At 43.7% G+C, this 12,142-nt stretch overlaps 1 protein-coding gene across 1 annotated transcript in view; it reads right to left on the reverse strand.

Moving 5' to 3' along the window:
- Positions 1 to 12,142, reverse strand: part of LOC133961268 (inactive N-acetylated-alpha-linked acidic dipeptidase-like protein 2) — a 376,914-nt gene that overhangs the window by 135,495 nt on the left and 229,277 nt on the right. The window contains exons 10-11 of the mRNA XM_062396349.1: positions 985 to 1,172; positions 32 to 160 (exon numbers count right to left, since the gene is read on the reverse strand). Coding sequence (XP_062252333.1) covers positions 32 to 160; positions 985 to 1,172 — 317 coding nt within the window. The remainder of the gene's footprint in view (positions 1 to 31; positions 161 to 984; positions 1,173 to 12,142) is intronic.

A 12,142-nucleotide genomic window follows, 5' to 3' on the forward strand; every position in this document is an offset into this window, starting at 1 on the left:
TGGTAGCACTAGGAGCTACGGTAAAAATTACCCTCTGTATGTCGGAGGTGAGTTGCAGCAGAGTCGGGGAGGCTGCAGCTCTCAGAGTCTCTGTCCCTCTGACTGGAGAGTTCAGACTGACGTAGGCCACTGCACTGCTCTGCAGGACAACACTGTTATCCTGCGGGGGGGACACACGCACGCACATACATACACAGAGGGGTTATCATCTTTTTAATCCAACTCGTTCCTAATTGTATATTGTCACACACATCTTCTCTTCTTTATCTCAAATCCACAAAAAGTCTCCTTTTAACTTTGAAGTATGACATTATGGTCCTTGGCAGTGCTGCCTGTGCTGCCAGTCAAATTTAATGTCATTAAATACATCAGATTAAAAAAAAAAAAACTTTTAAACTACTTTGACAATTTCATCACACATATCTAGGGAATAATTGTGCAAGCAATAGTGTGATTATATGTTCTAATTCTAAAGGCAGCTGTTGTCAGTCAAACTGTACTGTTATGTGGGAATAAGAAAAAATGTAAATGAAAAAACAATCATAAATGAGACTCTTTCAAAATAACAGTCAGACGGCAGCTGTGGTTGGCGACCTGCTGTGAAGGCAAGTGTGTCTGGGAACACAAATTTAAAAGGAGCACTTTTTTCCTCCTGTAATTGTTAATTCTAGCTATTTCCATTCACATTTGAAAAATGATGCCCAAGGTTCAGTCAAATCTATTTAGTTTTGTATTCACAAGGTAGAAGCCGCAAGGAACCAACTGTAGCCTTTATATTAATGGCTTATAATCTTCTAACAAGCCCACATACATCATGTCTGAGAAATAAGAAGTAGCATATGCTGTATTATGGTATAGTAAACATGTGTTTCCAGTGACTATTTTATTTCTTGTGCTCTAACATCAGGTTAAATTACTCCCGAAGCCACCAACGTTGACCTCTAAGCTGACATTTATAAGACGGATGCTCTCATGCTTGCTGACCTTTCCCCACTCGTAGGACCCAATGTTTCCCAGGGCTGAGCCTCCCCAGGAGCAAAACACAGTGGTACGGTCCGGCACCCATCCTTGTTTGGTCTGCTCTGTCAGGGCCGCGATGAGCTGATTCATGATAGCTGAAGCCCCGCCTCTCTGGTCACTGTCGTGGCGACTGCCAACCAGCACATAGCGATCTGGAGATAGAAAGAAAGAAAATACAGTCATAACTATGTATAGTACCACAGGATACTGCTACTTTTATCAACATTAATTACATGAAGAATAGTACAGTTGTCATAATGAGAAATCCAGCTGTGTTTGGGGGGTTTCCTGCCATTTCTCTTTTGACAGTACTTGAGGCACAAGTCCTGTTGGGTAAGTCAGAACATGTAACATTTTGTGATCCCCAAAAAATGTAAACATTTAATATGAAGTGTGCCTATGAAACAAATTACTCTTTCTAAATAGGAGGGGCAGCAAAGATTATATTTTAAGGCCGACAGAGGAGGGTAAGTGTCCACTTTGTTTGTATTTGTTTTTGGACATGTTATCGGACATGAGGATTGCGCGTCTGATAAATAAGAGTGTATTAGACACAATTTTCAATTTACTCTAGATATTTTTATGTAGTGCAACTTCTTGCACTACATACTAGGTTTTGTGTCTGATGATAACCTTAAATCTTGTTCCATTTGACTCCAAGGACAAATTTGATCACAACAAGAGACAGTCACACGTTTTTTTTCTAGTTTAAAGTATGGCATCGTACATTTGTTGACATTATTTTAGTGGTCAGTGTGTCAAGACCAACAAGAAGTTTTGAATAATGAAGAGAACATTTAAAAAGTTCAATAACAACTCAGTAAACTATCAGAAAAAATTATATTTGAAAAGTGTTTTCAAGGAAACTCTCATCCACTCTAACACATACAGAAACACACAAACATGAATGCTCCAGGCTTCTCTTTGAGAAATGCCTTACATTTTCAACAAAGGCCCTACGTTGAGTGTGGATGCACAAAGCAGCTACCGCAGGGGAAGAGAAGAACAGAGTAAACCTCATCACTCCAACACGGAGCACTGATGACTCTGAGTGAGAAACGAGCTGCTCAGAGGAGCCTGCGAGCTTCGCCTGAGAATCTGACAATATGTTATTGTACTGTGAGAAGCTGTGAATCACATGAGCACCCATAACCGTGAACTGCCTAAAATCAGTCAAATGTAAAAGTACAATTTACTTTATTTGAATTTAGAATAGATTAAACACACTAAAGAAAAGATGAAGCAATGATTAAAAAAAGACTTATCCATGAAATAAAAATAAAAAAACACCTGAGGGTAAATGCATTCAATGCAATGCTGAGCTATTTACATTTTAAAAATGACATTTCATTAGGATGTTAAAATGTTGTCAGTTACACTGTATGATGACAAATTCGCAATGTAATTAAGCTTTAGGTCTATAGTTGTGTAGGATGCAGCTACCTGACTGCCTTGTGATATGGCCTTTTTTATGGCGTCATTTTACGAGGAATCGTTTCCCAACCAATGCAGAGACATCTTAGAACATTAGTTTGTTTTTATTTTAAATATTTGCCCTCGATCAATCAGCTGCAAAAGTTAATCATCTGGAGAAATCTTCCCCAGACATATTTTCAGTTACTTTGTCGAACACAAACAGTGGGGCAATGAATATCCTGTATCCTGCTACACTGGTGCAAAGGGTAATAATAACATATATGTAGTTGTGGTCTCACTGTCTAGAGGCTGGGCCATATAATATACTTATTAGAGTTCACCAAGTGCCATCTGAGTTTTAGGGCAGTGAGCTTTGTTTGCAATCAAACATCTGTTGTCTACATCAACAGATGTCTTTTCCTCTTTCTTGTTCTTTTTGCTGATGCATTGTCATTTCAGTATCTTCCAATGTTGGAGTACCGATATGCTTTGCTACAATACTGCAATTATCACAAGAATATATACAAAACCAGCAAAATATCCACCATGAAAATATCAAACTCTTTTTCTAAATTAAAAATGTTTAACAATTATCACTCTCGAATTGAATTGCTTCAGCAATTTCCCCCAATAAAATGAGAGCTGTTTCAAAATTGCAAGGCTCCTCTCTGGTGTGGTCGAAAAGCAAATATCCGAATTTCCTTGGTTATAGCCTTCTGTACTAGGAAGTTGGCATTTTTTGACAAGTGACCCGGTGTCATTATTTAGTAAATAGTTAATTGTCAGAAATTTGGAAAAAATATGTTTAAGTTCGTACGAGAGACTGCAATATCATTTAAGAGCACCTTGACTATGTCCTCTATGTGTAACCAAATAATGCACCTCCTACGTTTACTATTTCTCAGCCAAGTTTAGACAACAGCTGCTGTAAACTTTCCTTCCAGAACATATTCCACCGTGAGTTAACACTCAGCACTGCTAACTGTTTGTGTGCCAGTTCCATAAGGCTGCTTAGGGTCAAACAACAGGTCTGCTTACATCAGCTTTTTCAAGTTTTATTGTTATGCTGCTTATTGATGTACAGCAATGAAACTAATATCAAAACTAAATATATTGCATGATAGTGAAGCATTTTGTTTCTAAATTGCCCCTCTACATTATTGTGGGCTGAATGACTCAAAGCCTTTGTGGATATGCATGAATATTCATTCTGTTTAGGATCGAGAAAAATTAGCGTGGAGCAGCCATGATCAAATGCCAACAACCAGTGAAAGGGTGGCTCCTTCCAGAGATTTGTGGCCCATATTATCTGTTTTAGTGGCCCATTATGGCTGCATAATATCACACTGTAAATCAGCAAGGTAATTTTCCAGCAGTGACTGGGCTGGACAGGTACGGTAGCCATGCGCTGCTACGTGTGGAGAGAAGGGCAGGTAAGGGGGGCACATGTGGGGGCGAGGCAAGGGCACGATGAAGGGTCTTCTCTGCAGAGGGATAATTTATAAAATATAAGGACAGAAACAGCTGACTGAGGGGTTAGTGACCTGAGCTGAAAAATGAGTCCATGTGTGTTACTACCCAAATTGTTCAGTCTTTTCTTGACTGATAATAAGACATTTTATCTTTATCACACTTGTCCCTCAAATATCCCATAATTTGACAATGACTGTAGGAGCTCTGACCTGAAATAAACTATTAAAAGACAGAGAAACTAAGAGATTGCAGACACACAACAGTGGGTTAGCTATTCTTGACAACAGTGGATCAAGAGTGTTAGAACAAATCAAAGACAGACCACTTGTCTCCACCTTAGACGTCTGTCTCAGCTGTCAATCATGATAAAATTGGACCCATTTGTAATGCGTCAAATAACTAATTATAACCCCAAATTAGTAGAAACATGAACTCTCACTCTCACTCATCGTCATCCGCTTATCCGGGGTCGGGTCGCGGGGGTAGCAGCTCAAGCAGGGGGCCCCAGACTTCCCTTTCCCGGGCCACATTGACCAGCTCTGACGGGGGGATCCCGAGGCGTTCCCAGGCCAGTGTTGAGATATAATCTCTCCACCTAGTCCTGGGTCTTCCCCGAGGTCTCCTCCCCACCGCCCAGTGTCCAGTGTCCCCACTGGACACTGGGCGCCTCCCAAGGGAGGCGCCCAGTGGGCAGTGGGCATCCTTACCAGATGCCCGAACCACCTCAGTGACTCCTTTCTAAGTAAAGGAGCAGCGGCTCTAATCCGAGTTCCTCACGGATGACTGAGCTTCTCACCCTATCCCTAAAGGAGACGCCATCGAGAGCTTTGCCTTGCGGCTCAGCTCTCTTTTCGTTACAACGGTGCAGTAAAGCGAACACAATACCGCCCCCGCTGCTCCGATTCTCCGGCCAATCTCACGCTCCATAGTACCCTCACTCGCGCACAAGACCCCGAGGTACTTGAACTCCTTCACTTGGGCTAAGGACTCATTTCCTACCCGGAGTAAGCAATCCATCGGTTTCCTGCTAAGAGTCATGGCCTCAGATTTAGCGCAGCTGATCCTCATCCCAGCCGCTTCACACTCGGCCGCCAGCCGATCCAGTGAGTGCTGAAGGTCACAAGCCGATGATCCAATGAGGACCACATCATCCGCAAAAGCAGTGATTGGTGACAAGGCGCAGCCCTGGCGGAGACCAGCACCCACTGAGAACGAAACTGACTGGCTGCCGAGGACCCAAACACAGCTCTCGCTTTGGGAGTACAGAGATTGGATGGCCCTGAGGAGAGACCCCCTTACCCCATACTCCCGCAGCACCTCCCACAGTTTCTCCCGGGGGACCCGGTCATACGCCTTCTCCAGATCCACAAAACACAAGTGGACCAGATGGGCATACTCCCAGGCCCCCTCCAGGATCCTTGCGAGAGTGAAGAGCTGGTCCGTAGTTCCACGTCCAGGGCGAAAACCGCATTGTTCCTCTTCAATCTGAGGTTTGACGATCGGCCGAACCCTCCTTTCCAGCACCTTGGAGTAGACTTTACCAGGGAGGCTGAGAAGTGTGATACCCCGGTAATTGGTACACACTCTCTGATCCCCCTTTTTGAACAGGGGAACCACCAACCCGGTTTGCCACTCCTTTGGCACTGTACCCGACTCCCAAACGATGTTGAATAGGCGTGTCAACCATGACAACCCAGAGCCTTTAGCGTTTCTGGCTGGATCTCATCAATCCCTGGGGCTTTGCCACTGCGGAGATGTTTGACTACCTCAGTGACCTCCACCAGGGAAATTGACGACGAAACACCATCAACCTCGAGCTTTTCCTCCAACATAGAGGGCGTGTTATTCGGATTCAGGAGTTCCTCAAAGTGTTCCTTCCAACGTCCGACGACCTCCTCAGTTGAGGTCAACAGAGTCCCATCCTTACTGTACACAGCTTGGATGGTTCCCCGTTTCCCCCTCCTGAGGTGCCGGATAGTCTTCCAGAAACACTTTGGTGCTGACCGAAAGTCCTTCTCCATGGCCTCTCCGAACTTCTCCCACACCCGCTGCTTAGCCTCCGACACGGCAGCAGCTGCAGCCCTTCGGGCCTGTCGGTACCCTGCAACCGAGTCCGGAGTCCTCCAGGATATCATATCCCGGAAGGCCTCCTTCTTCAATCGGACGGCTTCCCTGACCACCGGTGTCCACCACGGTGTCCGAGGGTTACCGCCCCTTGAGGAGCCTAAGACCCTGAGGCCACAGCTAGCCACCGCAGCTTCAGCAATGGAGGCTTTGAACACCGCCCACTCTGGCTCAATGCCCCCAACCTCCACAGGAAAGCCAGAAAAACTCCGCCGGAGGTGTGAGTTGAAGATACCTCGGACGGGGGCCTCCTCCAGACGTTCCCAGTTCACCCGCACTACTCGTTTGGGCTTACCAGGTCTATCCGGAAATTTCCCCCATTCCCTGATCCAACTCACAACCAGATGGTGGTCGGTTGACAGTTCCGCCCCTCTCTTTACCCGAGTGTCCAAAACATGCAGCCTCAGGTCAGATGACACAATCACAAAATCGATCATTGATCTTCGGCCTAGGGTACTCTGGTACCAGGTACACTTATGAGCACCCTTATGTTCGAACATGGTGTTTGTTATGGATAATCCATGACTAGCACAGAAGTCCAATAACAAACGACCGCTCGGGTTTAGATCAGGGAGGCCGTTCCTCCCCACCACGCCTCTCCAGGTGTCTCCATCGTTGCCCACGTGGGCGTTGAAGTCACCCAGCAGAACTACGGAGTCCCCTACTGGAGCCCCATACAGGACTCCATTCAGGGTCTCCAAGAAGGCTGAGTACTCTGAGCTGCTGTTTGGTGCATACGCACAAACAACAGTCAGAGTTTTCCCCCCTACAACCCTTAGGCGCAGGGAGGCGACCCTCTCGTCTACCGGGGTAAACTCCAACACCGCGGCGCTCAGCCGGGGATTTATGAGTATCCCCACACCCGCCCGGCGCCTCACGCCCTCGGCAACTCCGGAGAAGAATAGAGTCCAACCCTTATCCAGGTGTATTGCTCCTGGATAAGAACTCTTGTTCAGCATATATCAGTGTGATAGGAACTAAGTAAAATGACAGAAAATATCTTTTCATGTCCCATCAGTTAACAAGGAGGTGGTGGGGTATATGACCTATACTGCAAACAGCCACCAATGGGCAATCCAGACACTTTGTTTCCATTTTTTGCGAATCTGTCATATTGTTCATCCTTTCATCGCCATCACAGTCTATGTTACAAATGATCATGGTTTATGGATGATGAGCGGGTTGCAACACCACATAATCACAAGGGGCTGTAACTTCAAGGCCAAAAGTAATTCCAAAATAAATTGAAGACAAAATAATAATTATAATTGCATTAGGAAAGTAACGATTTTGAAAGCGGCATAGTAGTAGATCTAACGTTGTATACGTTTGTACAATGTTTAGTGTATTTTCTGTGTATCTGAAAATGTAGACCGTGACAAATAAAACTCAGTCAACAATGTATCAACCTAAAAAACTGTATTTCCTATCTGAACTGTCCATAACTGAATATGGTTCTAAGCTGTGGTGACATACAGCAGGTTTTCTTTCTGTTTGGTTTAAATGCTGTAATCACAAATATCATGTGGCTGCATAGCATGTACAATGACGTCATTATACAGACTTCCTCTCTGCACCTCCATCACTGACTGACCTTCTACGCCGCTGTGTGATCCTGCAGAGAAATTATCAACTTGACTTGGTGCGTTCACACTTAAATGAGTCCGTGCTTTGTCATTTTGTCATCAGGGCTGCTACCTACACTTATTTGAATGAATCATTTAAATGACTTAGATCAAATGATTTGCTCAACCTTTAAATTTAAATGACTTAATCTAAAACGTGTTTCCAACAGCAAGGTAATATATTTGAAAAGCCTGTTTGGTTCATCTAAAAAAGACCCATGGAGTTTCAATTCACCATCATGACAATAATACTATGAATAATTTACATGAATACTAAATGAGATTGGTGGCCCCATTGTCTAATGTGTTACTAGTCAGATAAGAAACTGAGATGAAGTTGCTGTAGTATATAGAAAGTAATCTAAATATTGAGGCACATTCTTCTAAGCCATCACACACACTTGACAATCACAGACACTGCATGTATAAAGTACTCCTTCAGTATCAGGTAAGCTTAGAAGTCTCTGAAGCCATTAGCATGCTAATGTGTTTTGTAGGTTGTGATGTGCCTTATTTTTATTATAAATACAGTAGGATTGAGACCGTGCAGTTTGTCATGATTGGAAATGCCACAAACCGCTCTTCTCGTCTAAGCGGAAAGTGACTCAGCGGTCTGATGATCAGAGAGCGCTGACTCATTCCAGTCTCCTTCTCTGTGTGACCTCCACCTTCAGAGGGTGTATGTTGTCTCACTGAAAAACTCTGACTTGATTGACCTGTTGCGCAGACCAGTATGACTAATACAGTAAAATCCAAGACGCCATAAAGGACAAGAGTTTAGTTGAATAAAGTGAAAGTAAATTTTACCATCCAATATTGAAGCAGTAAATTAATTTGGAACTAGAAATGTCAGGGCAGAATAAAGGTTGATCTTTTAGTAGAATAATGAACCAAGGGCCATTCAAATAAAATGAAGAAATCCAAAGTAAATTCAATTGAAATCTATGATCCTAAAATGTTTGAAGATGCAGCATGAGATGAAACCATCAGTTCACTGAATTTCATTCAAGACAAAGACAAAATATATTCATTAACAAATAATGGATTTATCATAATGACAAAGAAACCAAACCTAAATAATAAGTATCTTATAAATGTTCATCTAATTATTTAAAGAGTCAAACTTCTTTTTTCCAGTATTAATGACCTTTACAGAGTGACAATATTATTTTCATGTAACAATAATAGATGCGCATGTGTTCAAGCTGCAGAACAGTCGCAGCTTGGGTTTAGGGGTGGTTGTAATAATAAACTGGTTGTTTAACTGTGGACCAGTTAAGGACCAGAACAAATATCATTTGCAATTGGTTTCACATGTAAGAATAACTGTGGTCACCTGTGTCAAAGCAACACAGGGTTCCCCAAACAACACAGGGTTCCGGGCGTGGCGCTGATCTGCTGGCGACATGGAGAAGGGCTCCTGTTGCAGGTCCTTTGTTTGTTTGTCATGTCCCAGTTTAATGTCTGGCTTCGGTGGATTAAATGCGCAGATTTATTGGAGATGACCGGTCATGCTTTGAGCTGTATGGTGCGTGTACGTGGAGTGAATTGGCGAGGAATTAAGGCACTGGTGTTGGCGTGGATGATCCTGGCCGGACCCGTCACCCAATGCATGGCGGAGGATCCTATCAATAACAGCGGCCTGAGGACATACAGCTGTTCAGAGCTGCTGTGACTGCGGGAGAGCGGCGCACTACCATCGCCTGGTCTTCTGCAGGATGTCCCTGGCGGACTGTGCCGACACCAGGGGGGAAAGTATCGGCGAAGCAGGGCTAGGAAGCGTGGCAGGAGAGGCGGCATTAGACGGCGCATACAATCAGCCACCAAGCTACCGCTACCGCCAATGCTCCTATGCAATCCCCGCTCCCTTAAAAATAAAATGGATGATCTGCGTCAACAGGTGGGAGCCTGCTATGAATATCGAGAGTCGGGCATTATGGCTTTTACGGAGACTTGGTTCGGTAAGGATGTTCCGGACAATTTTATTCAGATTGAGGGGTTTTCCCATGTACGTTTGGACAGAGACGCAAACTCAGGTAAACTCCGCGGAGGGGGCGTGTGTATCTACATCAATGACAGATGGTGCCAAAACCTTGCAGTGAGGGACAGAATATGCACCCCCGACTTAGAGCTTTTGTGTGTCACCTTGCGGCCACACTATCTCCCCCGGGAATTTACCAATTTGTTTGTGTGCGTTGTCTATGTCCCACCCAGCGGTAATGCGGGCAGGGCAGCAAATCTAATCGCAGACTGTGTTCACCGTCATCTAGAAAGCAAGCCTGATGCCCCAATGATGATACTTGGGGATTTCAATCATTGCAGCTTAAATAAAACGCTGCCAGGATTTGACCAATATGTGAAGTGCAGCACCAGGAATAATAATATACTGGACAAATGTTATGGGAATATTAAAGATGCATATACTGCCAGAGCCAGACCTCCACTTAAAAACTCAGACCATAACGTAATTCAGCTGCTTCCCACATATCGGTCTGTTTTTAAATCTACCAAACCGGTCACTCAGACGGTGAAGGTATGGACTAATGATAAATTGGAGGAGCTGAAGGGATGCTTCCTTTGTACGGATTGGGATATCTTTCTCAAGGATACGGACATAGACAGCGCTACAGAAGCAACTACTGATTACATCAATTTTTGCATTGAGTCTGTCATACCCACAAAGACAATTAAACGGTATCCCAACAATAAATCTTATTTTACCCCTGACATTATGGACTGTATTAAAAGGAAAAAAGGCGCTTTCAAGTTGGGGGATAAAGCGGCGGTCCGAGCGGCCCAAAAGGACCTAAATCTGAAGATAACAGCAGCGCGCCATCAACATAAAGAACGGGCAGAGCAAAACTTGGCGGAATGCAATACTAAGAAACTTTGGGACTCAATTAGACATATGACGAACATGGACGCAAAAAGAAACCTCTGTTTGCTCATAACGAAATGACCAGGGCAAATTAACTGAACAATTTTTATATGCGTTTTAATGTTGATAACAGTGCAGATTGTGCCGATGTTTTAGAATCTGTGATTTGTGATTTAAATGTGGATAGGATTGTAATTGATCTGGAAACAGTCATTAAAACTTTTAAAACTATTCAGATTAAAAAGGCAACAGGTCCAGACGGCCTGTCAGCTTTTATTTTGAAATCTTTTGCTGAGGAACTGTCCCCGGTCTGGGTGAAACTATTCCAGTTTTCCATGGACACTTATGTAGTGCCAAGACTATAGAAATAATATATTATACTACCCATACCTAAAAAGGTCAGTCCCCAGGAGGACAATGACTACCGGCCGGTGGCCATCACCTCAAATGTTTTTAAATCATTAGAGAAGATCATGATAGAGAAGCTTCGAACAGCTGTGCAACCAGCGCTTGATAAATATCAATTTGCCTACACCAAATACCGCAGCACTAGTGATGCCATAGCGACTGTAATGCATCTTGTTCTGAAGCACCTAGAAAATCCAGCTGGATATGCTAGACTTGTTTTTGTTGATTTTAGTTCTGCTTTTAATCTCATTCAACCACACATTCTTTTGAAGAAATTAGTTCAGCTAAATGTCAATCCTTTCTTAATTCGGTGGTACTATTCTTTTTTATCGAATACGCCACAGAAGGTTAAGTTTAACTCAGCTTTGTCTGATCTGGCTGTATGCAGCACTGGTGCCCCCAGGGGTGTGTTAGTTCACCTTTTCTGTACACGTTGTATACCAACGACTGTGTCAGTTCTGAGCCAAATCAATTCACAGTAAAATTTTCTGATGACACTGTCATACTTAGCCTGCTCACGAAACCTACTAATTTGAGTGTTCATCAACTTGCGGTTGACAAGTTTGTCAACTGGTGTGATGCCCACTCGCTGCTCATTAATACAACTAAAACTGTTGAGATGTTGTTGGATCCTAGATCAATGGGAGACCAGAGCCCTGTGGCTGTCCATGGCCAGGACATTGTGCAGGTCAAAACATTCAGGTACCTTGGTGTCCATGTTGACAGCGATTTGAGATGGGGCACACAGGTGGCCAATGTTTGTGCCAAAATTCACCAACGTCTCCATTTCCTACGTAGGCTCAGAGTATTTGGAATTTGCAAAAATATTATGCTAATTTTTTATAGAGCAGCAATTGAGTAAATACTCCGCTATGGTATCACCAGCTGGTTTGGTAACCTATCTGTTAAATCTAGAGCTGAAATCTCAAGCCTTGTCAAAACTGCTGGCAAGATTATGGGAATAACACCCCCCCTAAATCCACAGGACCTTTTTGAGCAGGCGTCGATCAGACAGGCAAATGCCATTTTAACAGATAGTTCTCATGTGCTGAATAGTGAATATACTCTCCTGAACTCTGGAAGGAGATATAGGCTTCCCTTGTGCAGGCACAATCGATACAAACATTCCTTTGTGCCTGTATCAACCAATCTTCTCAACAGCAGGAAATGATTGCAATGTTTCTGTGTATGTATACGA

Source organism: Platichthys flesus, chromosome 9 (genome assembly GCF_949316205.1).
Source record: "Platichthys flesus chromosome 9, fPlaFle2.1, whole genome shotgun sequence".
Lineage (NCBI taxonomy): Eukaryota > Metazoa > Chordata > Actinopteri > Pleuronectiformes > Pleuronectidae > Platichthys > Platichthys flesus.